Here is a 19,600-nt window from a genome sequence, read left to right on the forward strand (position 1 = left end):
GCCTAAGAAGAATCGTAGAGATGCATGAAGCTGGAAAAAGCTACAGAAGCATTTCTAAAGATCTGAGTTTTCATCCGTCCACAATAAGAGAAATTGTCAACAAATAAGAAATATTCGGTACTGTTGCTATTCTCCCTAGGAGTGGACATCCTGCAAAGATCACATCAAGAGCACAACATGCAATGCTGAAGGAGGTGCAAAAGACAAATCTCTTGAATATCTGAAGTCTTTGCTCATGTGTAAGAAAAATACTGAACAATAATGGGGCTCATGGAAGGACACTACACAGCATATTACTGGTCTCCAAAAAAAACATTGATGCACGTCTCAAGTTTGTAAAGACCATCTGGATATTCGCAATGCTTCTGGGACAATGGTCAGTGGACAGATGAGACAAAAGTTGAAATTTTTGGCAGAGATGCACACCGCTATGTTTGGAGGAAAATGGTTACTGCACACCAACATCAAAATCTCATCCCAATCGTGAAATATGGCTTTGGGCCGCTTCACTACCTTAAGACCTGGACAGCTTGCAGTTGTTGAGGGAATAATGAATTCAAAATTGTATCAAGACATTTTACAGGAGAATGTCAGGCTAGCAGTTCATCACCTGAAGCTTAATAGAAGTCAGATAATGCAACAACCAATGATCTGAAAGACAAGAGTAAATCAACAACAGAATGGTTTAAAAAGAAGAAAATTCATGTTTTGGAATGGCCCAGTCAAAGTTTTGACCTCAATCCTATAGAAATGCTGTGAAAGGACCTGAAGCAAGCAGTTCATGCAAGGAAGCCCACCCACACCCCAGACAGAGTTGAACCAGTTTTGTAAGGAGAAATGACCTAAAATTCCTCCAAGCTGATGTGCAGGACTGATCAACAGCTACCGGAAACGTTTGGTTGAAGTTATTGCTATGCAAGGGGGTCACACCAGTAACTGAAACCAAAAGTTCACTTATTTTTTCCAACAAATATATGTGACATTGGATAATCCTTCCTCAATAAATAAATGGACAAGTGTAATGTTTTTGTTATTTAATTGAGTTCTCTTTTCCTAGTTTTAGGACTTGTGTTAAGATCTGATCACATTTTACATCACATTTATGCAGAAATAAGAGAAAATTCTTCAGGGTTCACAAACTTTCTCGCACCACTGTTGCTTTGAACCCAGAGAGGAAACATTTTTATTGAAGCACTGAATAAAGCAAAAGCTGAAATCATCAGGGCAGATTCAGAGATGGAATGAACTAGTATTGACAGAAGACAGTGGTACTGAGATGAACAAAGGTCTCCACAAATATGCCTGTACCTTTGTGTTAATTTCTTTTTTTTTTCCATTTTCCCCCATAACAATTGTTTAAAACTTGCCAGTTGCCTAGACAACTCGTTTCAACATGATCCCTCCATTCTCTCCAGCCCTATCCCTCCCTGCAATTTAGTTTCTTTGTTTTTCAGTCCACCATGTACGAATGTCATTTCTGTTCATCTCTCCATAGTTAGTGCCTTATCTGCAGTGTTTCCAGCACTTACTGAATTTTTGGAGATTTCTAGCACCTGGGATATTTCCCTCCTCCAGAGAGGTGCGTTACTCCAGATATAGTGCTTGGTTATACAAGTCAACAATAACAAGATCCTCAAAACATTTTGTCACAACATGTCTTTCAACAAAGAAATCAAATCTTTTAGAATAAACCCACACTATTTTCAAATGGATCAATTAATATGATTAAGACTCAGTAAATATTAAAAGCTAGAAATGTTGCACATCCCTACCTTTGGCAAAGACCCTCTGTTGACTCTGTTTCTTTGAGTTGTAGTTGGGCAGACAGGTCCAGCAGGAACAGATCTTTCACTACATTCAGATACTGAATTCACCATACTGGTTGGCTGGAATGATGCTGCATACGGAGTTGGAAAAGGATAAAACCCCATCATTGGTGTACATGGTGCAGGCATGAACTGATAGTAAGCATAATCCGTAGAAACAGGAGGTTGTGGAGTTGGCAATATTGGATAAGCAAAGTATGATCCCGTTGAGCTTGGATTTGCTTGAGGCCATCGAATATCACCGTTATACACAGGCAATTGCCTGTCAAAAAAAAACATTAAAAGTTTATAAGTATGTGAGAAGACTTCTCCAATCAGCCCACCCCACTTCTACCTAATGTCCAGTGAATTGTTTCAGCAAGGTATATAGTTTTACAATAACTTCATGAAACTACAATTTTCTAAACAGCTATCAGTTCATCCCCAAGTGTAAGACCAGTACAGCTGCTGCCTCAAAAGCTCTAGTAATTTGGGTTAAGCACCAACCTCCCTGTGACTGTATGGATTCCTGTTCTGTTCATTTCCTACTGCTCCAGTTTCCATTCACATGAAGAACAAACAAACTGGAAAGTTAAGTGGCCACAGTAATTTGCCCCGTGTGTAAATCAATGATAACAGGTGGTGAGTAGGACTATGAGAATAGCACTTCCGAATGTCACAGTACAGAAACAAGTCCATCACACCAACCACTGGAGGCCTATCAGTATTAATCCCATCCTAATATTGACAGCCGGCTGGTGGCGTAGTGGCATCAGCGCTGGACTTTGGAGCGGAAAATCCCAAGTTCAAATTAAGCGCCGCCTGGCACGTAATTAATTAGCTTGTTTATTTCGGCTGTTTTTCTTAAAGATGTGCTGGGTGCGTTCAGACTACCACTGCATTCTTCGCGGCACTGTATCAGTCCGCAGACCAGAGGCTGGGGACCACTGCTCTAGTTTATTTGCCTTTAATAAGGGGAAATGTTTGCTGCACTCTATGCTTTTGAACTTCACACGATAAACACATCCCCTCTTAACCACAATCGCTCCAGGGAGAACAGACATACTCCCCAGTCTCTCACCATAACTGAATTGCCCCAAACCAGGCAACATCCTGGTGAATTTCTTCTCTACATATCCCTCCTCGAGTGTGAACACCAGAAATGTGGTCAGTACTCCAGCTGAGATCTAACCAAGGCAAGATTAGTAAAAAAAAAACAAACAAACAAAATGGTGATTGTGGTTGCCATGAACTCACTGGGTATTAGGGCCTATTTCCTTGTGGTAATGAGGATGATTTCTCTATTCTTTCTTATTCTCTTATCCAAACTAAAAGTGGGGTGGGGGGGGTACCTAAAATCAGAGCACCTTCGCTTTTAGCTTGCCTACGTAAGGTAATCAATGACTTGTTGCATTTCATCGGTCAGATCCAGATGTTGCACAGCTCAAACATGTCACTACCACATAACGATGCTTCAACTTTTAAATAACTCCAATTATGCTCTAAGTCAGCTATTCTTCATTTCAATTGCTCCCTTAATTACTACTCTTGAAGGAGGTTGTTATACAGACCAGCTTTGGAGTTTTAACAAAATTCACAAGCCTACCACTAACCTACAGTCCACTTCAATTCAATAAGGAACAATTGGAACACACTAATGCCACCTTCCTCACGGAAAATACAGGTGGGTGATATCCTGCAGTCTATGGGAACTGGAAGTATTAAGTATTAGATTCTGAGGTTATAGAAAAATGCAACACAGAAACAGGACCCCTCAGCTCATTGAGTCCACACCACACTTCTGCATTAAAACACTGCAAATGCAATGTTAGCATTGATTTCAAGAGGAATAGAACACAAAAACAAGGAGATAATGCTGTGCTTTAATAAAACACTAGTCAGGTCACATTTGGAGTATTATCAACATTTTGGGCTCCATATTTCACAAAGCATTTGTTGTCATTGGGAAGCCCAGAGGAGATTCACGAGGATGATTCTGGGAATGAAGAGGTCAACACATGAGGAGCGTTTGGCAGCTTTGGGCCTGTACTCATAGAACATGGAAATCTAGGGCACATTACAGGCCCTTTGGCCCACAATGTTGTGCCAGCCACGTAATCTACACCAGAAACTGCCTAGAATTTCCCTACTGCATAGCCCATGATTTTTCAAAGCTCCATGTCTCTTAAAAGACCCTGTTGTTTCCACCTCTACCACTGTCACTGAAAGTGCATTCCACACACTCACCACTGTGAGTGAAAAATCTTACCTCTGACACCACCCCCCCGCATCTACTACCAAGCGCCTTAAAACTATCCCCCTCATGTTAGCCATTTCAGCCTGGGAAAAAGCCTGTGGCTATCCACACGATCAATGCCTTTCATCATCTCATACACCTCTATCAAGTCACCTCTCATCTTACGTCGCTCCAAGGAGAAAAGGCCAAGTTCACTCAACCTATTCTCATGAGGCATGCTTTCCAGTCCAGGCAACACCTTTGTAAAACTCCTCTGCATGCTCCCTACAGTATCCACATCCTTCCTGTACTGAGGTGACTAGAACTGGACACAGTACTCCAAGTGGGGTCTAACTAAGGTCTTGAATAGCTGTGATACTACCTCACAGCTCTTCAACTCAATCCTATGGATGATGAATGCCAACACATCATATACCTTCTGAAGAACACTGTCCACCTGTACAGCAGCTTTGAGTGTCCTATGGACATGGACCTCAAGATATTGCTGATCCTCCACACAGCCAAGAGCCTTATATTATATTCTATCTTTAAATCTGACCTACCAAAATGAACCTCTTCACACTTATCTGGGTTGAACTCCATCTGCCACCTCTTCAGCCCAGTTTTTATTTTTATATTTATATATACACACATACACACGTCAGAATGCTCTTCACTGACTTTAGTTCGGCATTCAATACTGTGATCCCCGCCAAGCTGATCGCCAAACTTCGCCAGCTTGGTATCAGCTCATTCCTCTGCAATTGGACCTTGGACTTTCTGACTAACAGGCCCCAATCAGTTAAGTTAGACAACCTCTCCTCCTCCACTCTCACCCTGAACACCGGCATGCCTCAAGGTTGCGTGCTAAGCCATCTTCTGTACTCCCTTTTTACCTATGACTGCGTTCCTGTACGTGGTTCTAACTCCATAATCAAGTTCGCAGACGACACCACGGTGGTTGGCCTGATCAGAGGGGATGACGAGACGGCCGACAGGGACGAGGTCCAGCACCTGGCTGCATGGTGTGCCGACAACAACCTGGCCCTTAACACCCAGAAGACCAAGGAGATCATTGTGGACTTCAGGCATGCTAGGAGTCACACTCACGCCCCCATCTACATCAATAGCACTGCAGTGGAGTGTGTATCAAGCTTCAAATTCCTTGGTGTCCACATTTCCGAGGATCTCACCTGGTCCCTGAACTCCTTCACCCTCATCATAAAGGCGCAACAGCGGAGCATCAAGAAAGCTCACCTCTGTCCCAGGATACTGACAGACTTTTACCATTGTACCATTCAGAGCATACTCACCAACTGCGTTTCACTGTGGTATGGCAACTGTCCTGTCCTGCAAAGCACTCCAGTGTGTGGTGAAAACTGTCTAGCAGATTATCAGCACCCAACTGCCCACCATTGAGAACATCTACCATAAACGCTGCCCGGGCAGGGCGAAAAGCATTATCAAGGATGCATCTCACCCTAACTATGGACTTTTTACTCTCCTCCCATCTGGTAGACACAGCAGCAGCCTCCGCACCAGCAGGCACAGGAAGAGCAGTATTGCACCCATATTGTACTCACTCAGTACTTTTATATTTGTGTGCTGTAGCACTTACTTTTTATTCGCAGTTATTTTGTAAATAACACTATTCTTTGCATTTCTGGTTAGATGCTAACTGCATTTCATTGGCTTTGTATCTGTACTTGGCAAAATGACAAAGTTGAATCTAATCTAATTACACACATATGCGCTCGCACACAACATACGTGTGTGTGTGTATATATATATATATATATATATATATATATATACACACACACACATATATATATATATATACACACATACATATATATATATATATATATACATACACACACACACACACACATATATATACACATACACATACATACATATATATATACATATATATACATACACACACACACAGTGGCATGCAAAAGTTTGGGCACCCCAAGAGATTTGAGTTCTCAGATAACTTTTACCAAGATCTCAGACCTTAATTAGCTTGTTAGGGTATGGCTTGTTCACAATCATCATTAGGAAAGGCCAGGTGATGCAAATTTCAAAGCTTTATAAATACCCTGACTCCTCAAACCTTGCTCCAACAATCAGCAGCCATGGGCTCCTCTAAGCAGCTGCCTAGCACTCTGAAAATAAAATAAATGATGCCCACAAAGCAGGAGAAGGCTATAAGAAAATAGCAAAGCATTTTCAGGTAGCTGTTTCCTCAGTTCGTAATGTAATTAAGAAATGGCAGATAACAGGAAAAGTGGAGGTCAAGTTGAGGTCTGGAAGACCAAGAAAACTTTCCAAGAGAACTGCTCATAGGATTGCTAGAAAGGCAAATCAAAACCCCCGTTTGACTGCTAAAGACCTTCAGGAAGACTTAGCTGATTCTGGAGTGGTGGTGCACAGTTCTACTGTGCAGCGACACCTGCACAAATATGACCTTCATGGAAGAGTCACCAGAAGAAAGCCTTTCCTGCGACCTCACATCAAAATTCAGCGTCAGAAGTTTCCAAAGGAACATCTAAACAAGCCTGATGTATTTTGGAAACTGATGAAGTTAAAATAGAACTTTCTGGCCGCAATGAGCAAAGGTACATTTGGAGAAAAAAGGGTGCAGAATTTCCTGAAAAGAGCACCTCTCCAACTGTTAAGCACAGGGGTGGATCGATCATGCTTTGGGCTTGTGTTGCAGCCAGTGGCACAGGGAACATTTCAATGGTAGAGGGAAGAATGATTTCAATTAAATACCAGCAAATTCTGGAAGCAAACATCACACCATCTGTAAAAAAGCTGAAGATGAAAAGAGAATGGATTCTACAACAGGATAATGATCCTAAACACACCTTAAAATCCACAATGGACTACCTCAAGAGGTGCAAGCTGAAGGTTTTGCCATGGCCCTCAAAGTCCCCCGACTAAACATCATCGAAAATCTGTGGGTAGACCTCAAAACAGCAGTGCATGCAAGACGGCCCAAGAATCTCACAGAACTAGAAGCCTTTTGCAAGGAAGAATGGGCAAAAATCCCCCAAACAAGAATTGAAAGACTTTTAGCTGGCTACAAAAAGTGTTTACAAGCTGTGATACTTGCCAAAGAGGATGTTACTAAGTACTGACCATGCAGGGTGCCCAAACATTTGCTTCAGGCCCTTTTCCTTTTTCGTTATTTTGAAACTGTAAAATATATAAATAAAAAAGTAATATTGCTTAAAATATTAAAGAAATGTGTCATCTTTAACTTCATGCCTTTCGGAAATCAGATCATCTTTTACTTGCTTAGCTATTCACAGTAACAGAAATTTTGATCGGGGTGCCCAAACTTTTGCATGCCACTGTATAAACCTACGAGGGGTAGTGTAGAAAGAAAGAAATTTTTTTGAACATCAGTTAGACAAAACTGGAGTACATAGATTTAGGAGTTACACAGTAAAGAGGGGATCCGGGGGGGTGGGGGGGGAGAGGGTCCTTTTTACCGAGAGAGCTAAATATACCTTGAATACACTGCATGAGTAGTGGTAGCAAAGTATTTAAATATATGAGAACACTTATTTCAGAAACTGTGGGCAAAGTTCTGGAAGAATAAATTTATAAAGAGCCTACAGCCTACTGATTAGTGGGACATGGTGGGCTGAATGGTCTGTTTCTATGCTGCAAACACCATAAGTGACTCAAGATATCTAAATGTTCCCATCCTTGCCTTCAGAAGCCAACACATCACCTTCAATCCCCTATTTGGGGTGGATACTACAGAATATAATGAAGTTACTCTAAATAAAGGAGCAGCAACATTACTGAATCACAGAAACAAGAGCAATGGGCCCTTCTGCTCGTTGTCTTTTTGCCTGCCTAATTACCCCATTTGCCTACTATACATTAGGTTTGTATCCTTCTATGATTATCTATTTCAGTGCAAGTCTGAATGCTTCCAAAACATAACAACTGTATCCAATTCCACCAGTGCCTGACTGTGAATTCCAGATTTGACCCTCTCCTCCTCCAGGTCCCCCTTAAATCTTTTTCCACTCACCTTAAACTTAGGTCCTTTTGTTTTTGATATTCCTACTATGGGAAAAGGAAATTTCTGCCTCATAATCTGATAACTCAATCTGGTTACGTCGCCCCCCGCCCCCCCCCCCCCAGTCTCCTTTGCTCCACAGAAAATGAGCTGAATCAATCCAATATTGGGAATTAGAATTTGCTGGGATGGGATACTGCTTAAATAGGATTTTAAGATGCAGCTACTTCAGCTCTCTGTGGCAAATGGAAATGGTACAACCTAGTCAATTTCAAGAAACTGAACTACATTCAGGTGTGGGCAACAATACATGTACAAACGATTTTACGTCTGAAGGCTCCTTTCATGAATGCAGGCTCAGATCCAAGCATTCTAACGGGGGAGGGTAAACAGCCAGAAGTTATGGTATATATTGGTACCAATGACATAAGGTAGGAAAAGGAATAAGGTCCTGAAGAGAAGCTATAGGGAGCTAAGTTGAAGATGTTTCAAAAGGGTTTGGGAGGGAGGTAGATGAAGTGGTGGAAATGGAATTGCAAATCACGGATTATATCACAATTGCAAAAAGGGGGGATGGAATTGCAAAATGTGCATGGAAGTCAGAAACAGGAAGCAATCTCTCTATTGGGAGTGCTCTACTGACAACACCTCAACCCCATAGCAAAAGAGACATTGAAGAACAGATCAAGAGGCACAATTTAGAAAAGTGCAAAACTAAAAAAGTTGTTCCCATGGGGAATTTCATCTTACTTAATTCTGATTGGCAACTCCTTCATGCAGAAGGTCTAGATGGGGCAGAATTTGTTAAATCTTTGTTGGTAGAGATCTATCCAGGAAAGATCTCTGGCTCAATATGTAGACAGGCTGACTGGAGGAGAAGCCCTACTGGATCTGGTGCGAGGCAATAAACCTGATCAGGTGTCATGTCTCTTGGGGAAGTGTTTTGGAGACAGTGAATACAACTACCTGATCTTTTGCATAGCATTGGAAAAGGATAGCAGACAGTATGGAAACATTTTAATTAAAGAGGGGAATTATGTTTTTAGGCAGGAACTTGGGAACATTAATTAGAAATGGATATACTCAGGTATATGCACAATGTAAATGTAGAACATTGTTTAAAGAGCATGCGCTTCTGAAAAGGTTTCTCACATTGACGCGGGAAAGGATAGGACAGCCATAAATCACTCCTCAAACATCAACATTTTCATTCCCCGGATCATTCTTGTGAACCTCCCCTGAATCCTCTCAAATGCCAGCATATTCGTTATTAGACAAGGGGCCAAACTTCTAAAAATACTCCAGATGTGGTCAGATCAATGTTTTACAAAGCCCAAGCTTATATACCCTTGCTTTTATACAATCATAATCAGAGAAAAATACAGCACAGAAACAGGCCCTTTGACCCACCCAGACTGTGCCAAAACATTTCAACTGTCTACCCCTGTCGACCTGCACCAAGACCATACCTCCATACCTCTGCCATCTATCATACCTATTCAAACATTTCTTAAATGTTGAAATCGAACTTGCCTGCATCACTTGTGCTGACAGCTCATTCCACACTCACAATCCTGAAAGTAGTTTCCCCTCATGTTCCCCATAAACTTTTCACTTTCAATGTAAACCTATGACCTCAAGTTATAGTTCCCCAGTGGAAAATGTATGATTGCATTTATCCGATCTATACCACTTATCTATATCTATACTATATTTTACATATCTCCAACAAATCTTCCCTCAATCTTCTACTACAGTGCAAGGAATAAAGACCTAACCTATTCAATCTTTCCTTACAATTTAGTCCCTCTGTCCTGGCAACATCCTTGTAAATTTTCTCTGTACTCATTCAACCTTATTTTCATCATTCAGTTTAAGATGGCACTACTGAAGGTGAGTGACAGCTTACTGGTAGGCCAAAAGGCACCAAATTTAACAAAAAATATTATTAATAACATCTTTTCTGAAAAATTGTAGTAAACCATCACCACAAACAATGAAGAGGTGAGCAAAGGTGAAGCTGATTGGAGTGGTGAGCCATGCTGGCACGTTGCAAACCTCAACATGCTCACAGATGGAGTTAGAGAGTGTAATTTGGAGAGGTGTAGTCAAGGCAGAGGTATTTCGACTCCCATCCAACTAACCCCGATGCGAAGTTGATCATTCTGAGTGCCAAGCCAATTTGGCGAGGTTGAGAATGGCTTCCAGCTGGGCGGCAATGCCTAGGGCCAGACTGTTTCATTGCAGCGGGGCCCGGGTCCTAATGCGAGGGATGAGCCGCTGGTTGGAGAACTTAAACACCAGCCCAGATAGACTAGAAATGCAGGGTGATGAGACCAGAGGCGACAGTCAGGCCAATTCCGTGCACTGGCTCTGACTGTCCCGGCTGCTGTGCTTGGTGGCTGCAATTTGGTCACAGCAATTTACCCTGCAAATATGACGCTTTGGGCCTACCCAGGGGATTTGGATCAAAGGACTCAATTTGCTTCAGAATGCTGTTGCTCACTTCCATTGTTTGCAGAATTTGTATTTGTTTCTTTCCCTGTGCATTTGGGTGTTGGACTTTACTTTTTTTTAAAAAATTGGGTTCTTCCAAGTCTCTTGCTTTGTGGGTGCATGTAAGAAGACAATTCTTAAGGTTTATAATTGATAAATACATTGATAATAAATATACCTTGATTCTTTCCTGTAGATAGGTGAAGAAAACTGCACACATAACTCCAAATTAGGCCTCACCAATGTCTAATAACGCTTCACCATAACATCCTATCTTCTCATAGTCATACTTTATTGATCCCGGGGGAAATTAGTTTTCGTTTCAGTTGCACCATAAATAATAAATAGTAGTAGAACCATAAATAGTTAAATAGTAATATGTAAATTATGAAATAAGTCCAGGACCAGCCTATTGGCTCAGGGTGTCTGATCCTCCAAGGGAGGAGTTGTAAAGTTTGATGGCCACAGGCAGGAATGACTTCCTATGACGCTCTGTGCTGCATCTCGGTGGAATGAGTCTCTGGCTGAATGTACTCCTGTGCGCACCCAGTACATTATGTAGTGGATGGGAAACATTGACCAAGATGGCATGCAACTTAGACAGCATCCTCTTTTCAGACACCATCATAAGAGAGTCCAGTTCCATCCCCACAACATCACTGGCCTTAACGGATGAGTTTGTTGGTTCTGTTGGTGTCTGTTACCCTCAGCCTGCTGCCCCAGCACACAACAGCAAACATGATAGAATTGGCCACCACAGACTCGTAGAACATCCTCAGCATCGTCTGCCAGATGTTAAAGGACCTCAGTCTCCTCAGGAAATAGAGACAGCTCTGACCCTTCTTGTAGACAGCCTCAGTGTTCTTTGACCAGTCCAGTTTATTGTCAATTCATATCCCCAGGTATTTGTAATCCTTCACCATGTCCACACTGTCCCCCTGGATGGAGGGGGTCAAAACACAATATTCTATGCTCAATACAAAAACATGAGGAAATCTGCAGACGCTGGAATTTCAAGCAACACACATAAAAGTTGCTGGTGAACACAGCAGGCCAGGCAGCATCTCTTGGAAGAGGTACAGTCAATGTTTCGGGCCAAGACCCTTTGTCAGGACTAACTGTAAGAATAGCTAGTAAGAGATTTGAAAGTGGGAGGGGGAGGGGGAGATCCAAAATGATAGGAGAAGACAGGAGGGGGTGGGATGGAGCCAAGAGCTGGACAGGTGATTGGCAAAAGGGATATGACAGGATCATGGGACAGGAGGCCTAGGGAGAAAGAAAGGGAGAGGGGGGAAGACCAGAGGATGGGCAAGGGGTATAGTGAGAGGGACAGAGGGAGAAAAAGGAAACAGAGAAGAAGAATGTGTGTATATAAATAAATAAATAAATAAATAAATAATGGATGGGGTATGAGGGGAAGGTGGGGCATTAGCGGAAGTTTGAGAGGTCAATGTTCATGCCATCAGGTTGGAGGCTACCCAGACGGAATATAAGTGTTGCTCCTCCAACCTGAGTGTGGCTTCATCTTGACAGTACAGAAGGCCGTGGATAGACATATCAGAATGGGACTGGGATGTGGAATTAAAATGTGTGGCCACAGGTGTTCAACGAAACGATCTCCTAGTCTGCGTTGGGTCTCACCAATATATAGAAGGCCGCATCGGGAGCACTGGACGCAGTATATCACCCCAGCCTACTCACAGGTGAAGTGTCGCCTCACCTGGAAGGACTGTCTGTGGCCCTGAATGGTAGTAAAGGAGGAAGTGTAAGAGCAGGTGTAGCACTTGTTCCACTTACAAGGATAAGGGCCAGGAGGGAGATCGGTGGGGAGGGATTGGGGGGGATGAATGGACAAGGGAGTCGCGTAGGGAGCGATCCCTGCGGAAAGCAGGGGGGGGGGAGGGAAAGATGTAAAGATGTACTTAGTGGTGGGATCCCATTGGAGGTGGCGGAAGTTACAGAGAATTATATGTTGGACCCAGAAGCTGGTGGGGTGGTAGGTGAGGACAAGGGGAACCCTATTCCTAGTGGGGTGGCAGGAGGATGGAGTGAGAGCAGATGTGCATGAAATGGGGGAGATGTGTTTGAGAGCAGAGTTGATGGTGGAGGAAGGGAAGCCCCTTTCTTTAAAAAAGAAGGACATCTCCTTCGTTCTAGAATGAAAAGCCTCATTCCTTTTGCCAATCATCTGTCCCCCTCTTGGCTCCATCCCTCCCCCTCCTGTCTTCTCCTATCATTTCAGATCTCCCCCTCCCCCTTTCAAATCTCTTACTAGCTTTTCTTTCAGTTAGTCCTGACAAAGGGTCTTGGCCTGAAACATCGACTGTACCTCTTCCTAGAGATGCTGCCTGGCCTGCTGTGTTCACCAGCAACTTTTATATGTGTTCTATACTCAATACATTGATTTATGAAGGCTAAAAGCCTTCTTTACCACACTACCCACCTGTGCTGTTGCTTTTAATGAATTATGGACCAATATTTCGAGATTCCTTGGTTCGACAGCACTCCTCTGTCCCCGTTATTCACTGTCCAAGACCTACCCTGGTTGGTCCTACCTAAGTGCAACTCTTCGCACTTGTCTGCATTAGATTCACTGAGCTTATTTCAGAAGGCAGAACTGTAGTCAATAAACAATAGTCTGACATAGGTATTTTTACTATCCAGCTGCCTCGGAGATGAGTGTGGGGGCAGAGGGATGGCGTCTGTGGTAGACCTGTTCTAGCAATAGGCAAATTACACTGGGTTGAGGTTGTATGAAAAGCTGGAGTTGAGGCATGTCATGACCAGCCTCACCAAGCATTTTGTGATGGTAAATGTCAGAACCACTGGGCGATAGACATTAGGCACCTTATTTTGTTTCTTCTGTGTACTGGGATGATTAGCGTCTTCTTAAAGCAAGAGGGAATCACAGCTGGAAAAAGGGAGATGTTAAAAATGACCGAAGGAAATCAAAGGTCACTGCCCTCCATGACTTCAGGTCAGTTGCAGTCACATCAGTCAAAGACTTTTGAAAGCTGGTCATGTCATTTCTCAAATCCATAGCTCAAAATTTTCTAGATCTGCTATAGTTCACCTACAAATCCAACAGGTCCATCGATGAAGTGCGGCCATTGGTCTGGACTTCTTGCTACAGTATAGAATACAGACAGTTAATCTGATCAATCCCCTCCCAACCCTGCTCCCCCTCTGACATGAGGTAGTTTGAAAGTCTTGGCAAGCACATCCCACTCACTTAGCACTGGAGTGTTAAAGGGGCATGTTCTCTCCCCTCTCCTATTTTTGCTATACAACAATGACTGCGTCTCCACTGATCCACCACTTAAACTGGAAAAGTTTGTAGATGACACCACCGTCAAGGGATTAATCACTAGGGGTGATGGATAAAAGAACCACTAGGAAGTAAATAAACAGGTGTCCTGGTGCAATCACAACAACTTGGAGCTGAATGCCCTCAAAACCGTAGTGATACATATCCATTTCAGGAGAAATGTATCTCCGTGCAATCCACTCATTATCAAGAACTCTATAGCGAGCACCATTTCAGCATTCAGGGTCCCGGGCATCATTATTTCACAGGACCTCACGTGGGAGAACCATATCGCCTCTATTAATAAAAAGGTTTGGTGGAGGATGTACTTCTTGCAGCAGTTGCTAAAATTCCATCTTCTCCAGAACATACTAGTGTAATTCTACTCAGCCATCATCAAGAGCATCTTCACATCAGCCATTAGTCTTGTATTTTGCAAAATACTCTCAGTAAACTGGGATATATCTCAGCATCATTCCGTCTTCCTCAAAAAAAAACAAGAGCCACCCCACTCCTTCTGCCCAACTGCCTATACAATCAATACTATGGGCATCCTTAAATGTCGAGCTCCCACCTTTTCCCATAAAGTCTTGCAAAGGTCTATCTGCCTGATTTTCTTTCCATTAAGAAACACAACTTGCTATTGATAAAGCCAAAACACATTGATAACTGAATGCAAATAATCTTGGGCTTGGTCAGTGAAACTGACATTTAAAACTGGCAGATGGGAAATGTAAATTGGCTTATTATCCTCAAATGTACTGAGGTAAAGTGAAAAACTTATATTCCATGTGATTCATACTGTGCATCTCCTTATAATGCATTGCAGTAATACAAGATAAAACAATAAAAATTCAGAGTAAGATGTTACAATAAGAGAATGTATAGTACAGGTAGACAATAAGGTGAATGGCCATTTTGTCAAATCTTTGCTGAGAAACATCATGGACCCTTTGAGAAACTCGGTCATTAAAGATAATATGCATGGGATTGTTCATGTCAGATTGAATTTGCTAGGAAATCCTCAATTCAGCTGAAGCATAGAAAAAAAAACACAAATTACTATGGTCATCTCAAAAGCTATTATTTTAGATAATTATATGCCACTAATATATACCAAAAGAACTGCCACAATCATAAAAGTCCTCTTTTCATTGGGTCCCCAGCCCTGGGGTTGCATGATATACATTTTCTCAAACCTCAGCAACCCGTCTTAGCTTCACAGACTGATATCCCTCCTTAACTCCCTTTTACAATGGCATAACAGTGGCATTTTCTGATTTTTTTTTAATGTTGGCCAGTGTGGAGAACGAAGTTACATTTATTCGAATGGGTCCGTATGAATCTTTCAATGTTTGGATTTTGGCCATCTATGTTTCTCTAAATGATGCATCACAATCAAGGCATATATAGCTGAAAAGAAACTGATTTTTCAACTCTAGTTTTTTGATCAGCAATTCTTAATGAAAGTGTATTGAACTAGTTCTTGAACCCCAACTCACCTATTATTAACTTGGTTTTCTTGAACAAAAGGATAGCAGGTTATCAAGTAGCTTGGAATAGGCGGACCTTCAACACCACAACCACTTCCATCATTTTGGAGTGCCATAGAAACAGTCGCCTCAATACCCTTCTTTTGGGGTATGAATGGCTCTACCTCTGCTGACAGCTGAATATCCTAAATGAAATAGTAAAAAAAGCCATTATTTTTACAAATACAATATTAAAGACATGCACACATATTATAGAAGCTAATTTCATATAATGCGTCTTACTTTTCAAATAAAATTTATAATAGTATTTTATTATAAAAAACAATCAAATATATTACACCTTTCATATAAAAATCAGCAGACAGTAAACATAGTGGTATTCAACTCTTATGAATATTCTCTGCAGGCACATTAATCTGCAAGATTAAGGTATCTAAAAAAATAAGTTTTGTATCCGTCATAGGTTAGTTTAATTGAAGGGTGCACATAATATTTGTCCAAGAAAATGCAGTAAAACATTTAGAAAAACAGACTTGCAAAAGAGAAACCATTCAATTGACTCAAGTGATGTCACAAATATCTGTAATTTGATCTTCATTCCTTCCAGTTAGATGAAAATCAGACATGCTCATAAGACAAGCCATAAATTCAGAATCAGAATTAGGTTTAATATAAAAAAGTAGTGAGGTAGTGTTCATGGGTTCAATGCCTATTCAGAAATCTGAAGACAGAGGGGAAGAAGCCACTCCTAAAATCATTGAGTGTGTGTCTTAAGGCTCCTGAACCTCTTCCCTGATAACAATGAGAAAAGGACACGTTCTGAGTGATGCACATCTTTAATGTTGGAAGCCACCTTTTTGAAGCATCATTCCTTGAAAATGTGCTGGATGATGGAGAGGCTAGAGCCCATTGAGTAGAATGAGTTCACAACTTTCTGTAGCTTATTTCAATCCTGTGCAGTGACGCCCTCATACCAGATGGTGATGCAGCCAGTTTGAATGCTCTCCATGGTACATCTGTAGAAAATTGAAATGAATTGAATTGAAACAACAGGAATTCTGCAGATGCTGGAAATTCAAGCAACACACATCAAAGTTGCTGGTGAACGCAGCAGGCCAGGCAGCATCTATAGGAAGAGGCGCAGTCGACGTTTCAGGCCGAGACCCTTCGTTGAATTGAATTGACTTTATTTCTTACAACCTTCACATACATGAGTAAATCTTTACGTTACGTTTCCGTCTAAAAGTGCAATTTAGAGTAATTTTTAATAAACAGTATATATAACAGGACAGTCAATGTAGCATAGAAATATAATTGTATCAGTCTGACGACCTGGTGGAAGAAGATGTCCCGGAGCACATTGGTCCTGGCTTTTATGCTGTGGTACTGTTTCTCGGATGGAAGCAGCTGGAATAAATTGTGTTTGGGGTGACTCAGCTCCTCAATGATTCTTCGGGCCCCTTTTATGCACCTGTCTCTGTAAATGTCCTGAATAGTGGGGAGTTCACATCTACAGATGCGCTGGGCTGTCCGCACCACTCTCTGCAGAGAGTGCAATTGAGGGAGGTACAGTTCCCATACCAGGCAGTGATGCAGCCAGTCAGGATGCTCTCAATTGTGCCCCTGTAGAAAGTCCTTAGGATTTGGGGATTCATGCCAAACTTCTTCAACCATCTGAGTTGAAAGGGGCGCTGTTGTGCTTTCTTCACCACACAACCGGTATATATGGACCATGTGAAGTCCACGGTGATGTGAATGCCGAGGAACTTAAAGCTGTTCACCCGCTCAACCCCAGATGTCAATAGGGGTCAGCCTGTCTCCATTCCTCCATTAGTGCAGAACTGGCTCCTTTATTTTTGCGACAATGAGGAAGAGGTTGTTCTCTTGACACCACTGTGTCACAGTGATGACTTCTTTTCTGTAGGCTGCCTCGTTATTATTCGAGGTTAGGCCAATCAGTGTAGTGTCTTCAGCAAATTTCATTGGCAGATTGGAGCTGTGGGTGGCGACAGTAATGGGTTTACAGAGTAAAGGAGGGGGCTCAGGACACAGCCCTGAAGGGTACCCATGTTGAGGGTCTGAGGGGCAGAGGTGAGGGAGCCCATTCTTACCACCTGCCAGTGATCTAAAGTCAGTCCAGGATACAGCTGCACAAGGCAGGGTGAAGGCAGAGGTCTCTGAGCTTCTTGTAAAGCCTGGAGGGAATTATGGTGTTGAATACTGAACTGTAGTCCAAGAAAAACATTCACACATAAGCATCCCTCTTCTCCAGATGTGTAAGGACAGTGTGTAGAGCTGTGGCTATTAAGTCAACTGTCAATCATTTGTTTCAGTAGGTGAATTGTCGGGGGTCCGGTGTGGGTGGCAGCATGCTGAAAATGTACTCCTTGACCAGCCTCTCAAAACATTTGCTTATTATTGAGGTGAGTGCAACAGGATGCCAGTCATTCAGATGTTCCCTTGGTCTTTTTAGGTACAGGGACGATGGTGCATGTTTTGAAGCAGGAGGGCACTCTACACTGGGAGAGGGAGAAATTAAAAATGTCTGTAAATATACCTGCCAGTTGAGCTGCGCACATCCTGAGTACGAGCCCTGGGATGCTGTCCGGCCCTGCAGCCTTGCGACTGTCCACTCATTGGAAACAGCTGCATACTTCAGCCTCAGATGACCGAGCTGCAGGTTGCTTCAGCGGCTCTTCTCAGGGGCTCAGTATTGGTGACATTGAGTGTAAAAAAAGATCTAGCTCATCTGGGAGAGAGGCAGCGATGTTGGCAGCAATGTTAGCTGCGCCATTGCACTTAGCTTTGAAGTCTACGATGGTGTGCAGAACTTGCAATAAGCTGCATGTGTTGGTGGAGGAGAGTTGTATCTGGATCTTGTCCCTGTAAGGGCCTTTAGTGACATACCAAATCTCCTCAAACTCCAAATGAAATATAACTGCTGTCATTCCTTCTTTGTAACTGCATCAATATGTTGAGCCCCAGGATAGATACTCAGAGATGCTGACACCCAGGAAAATGAAATTCCTCACCAATTCCACTTCTGATCCCTTGATGAGGGCTGGTGAGTGTTCCTTCATCTTACTCTTTCTGAAGTCCCAATCAATTCTTTGGTCTTAGTGCCATTAAGTGCAAAGTTGTTGCTGCATCACCACCCAACTAGCTGATCTATCTTGCTCCTGTACACCTTCTAGTCACCATCTGAAATTCTGCCAACAACAATTATGTCATCAACAAATTTATGGATGGCATCTAAGTTGTTCCAAGCCACACAGCCATGGGTGTAGAGTACAGCAGAGAAGAGCAGTGGGTGAAGAACACATCCTTGAGGTGCGCGAGTGTTTATTATCAGCAACGTGGTCACGTTACTTCCAATCTGCACAGACTGATCTTACAGTGAGGAAGTAGAGGATCTAATTACAGAGAGAGGTACAGAGGCCCAGGTTTTGGAGCTTTTTGACCAGAACCATGAAAATGATTGTGTTAAGTGCTAAGCTGTAGTCAATAAACAGCAGTTTGACACAAGTATTAGTATTGTCCAGCTGATCCAAAGCCAATGAGATTGCATCTGCTATGGACCTGACAGGCAAATTGCAGTGGGTCCAGGTCCCTGCTTAGGCAGGAATGGATTCTAGGGTGACCAACCTCTCAAAGCACTTCATCACCATAGACGTGAATGCTTTGAGAGGTTGGTTATGGCTGTCTAAGGAGTTCAAATACCACAAATATACTAAAATATCACAAATTTGTTTTTAAATAATTAAAATTTGCATAAAATTATTAGAACCCATCACTAAGTTAAAAAAACCTGAAACACCAAGATATCTATACAGTACCTCCTACTTCTTCAAATGAGAGAACATTCTCAAGTTCTCAGCCCAGTAAGCCAACTCTCAATGCCAGAAATACTCATGTATGCACAAGCAGATGCACCTCCAACACAGTATTTACAGAACTCAGCTCAATCTCACCTTGATGATCTTAACAACTAATGTCAATTAAGGTCTAATTGCATCCTTCAAAATTCAAACATTTCTACAATTTCCATCTAGAATGGCACAAAAGACACCAATCCAGGGCATGCAATTGATATCCAATTTTTTTTACCCCAATAAGAAGCCCTGTTCAACAATAATTATCAGAGATAATGACATGTTCTACATCAGAATTAGGGACTTCAAGGTATAAAGTCTACATTGAGAATTTCCT

General features: G+C 42.2%; 1 protein-coding gene across 7 annotated transcripts in view; it reads right to left on the reverse strand.

The window, feature by feature from the left end:
* Nucleotides 1-19,600, reverse strand: part of secisbp2l (SECIS binding protein 2-like) — a 200,206-nt gene that overhangs the window by 84,452 nt on the left and 96,154 nt on the right. For 6 of the 7 annotated variants that reach the window (XM_063065700.1, XM_063065703.1, XM_063065698.1 and 3 more), the window contains 2 exons: nucleotides 15,401-15,576; nucleotides 1,773-2,088 (listed from right to left, as the gene is read on the reverse strand). In XM_063065700.1, the coding sequence (XP_062921770.1) occupies nucleotides 1,773-2,088; nucleotides 15,401-15,507 (423 nt within the window). In that variant the 5' untranslated portion in view covers nucleotides 15,508-15,576. Of the gene's footprint in view, nucleotides 1-1,772; nucleotides 2,089-15,400; nucleotides 15,577-16,244; nucleotides 16,266-19,600 lie in introns of those variants that run through there. The other variant, XM_063065701.1, reaches the window with a different exon arrangement.

The sequence above is a fragment of the Mobula hypostoma genome, chromosome 13 (genome assembly GCF_963921235.1).
Source record: "Mobula hypostoma chromosome 13, sMobHyp1.1, whole genome shotgun sequence".
Taxonomy (NCBI): domain Eukaryota; kingdom Metazoa; phylum Chordata; class Chondrichthyes; order Myliobatiformes; family Myliobatidae; genus Mobula; species Mobula hypostoma.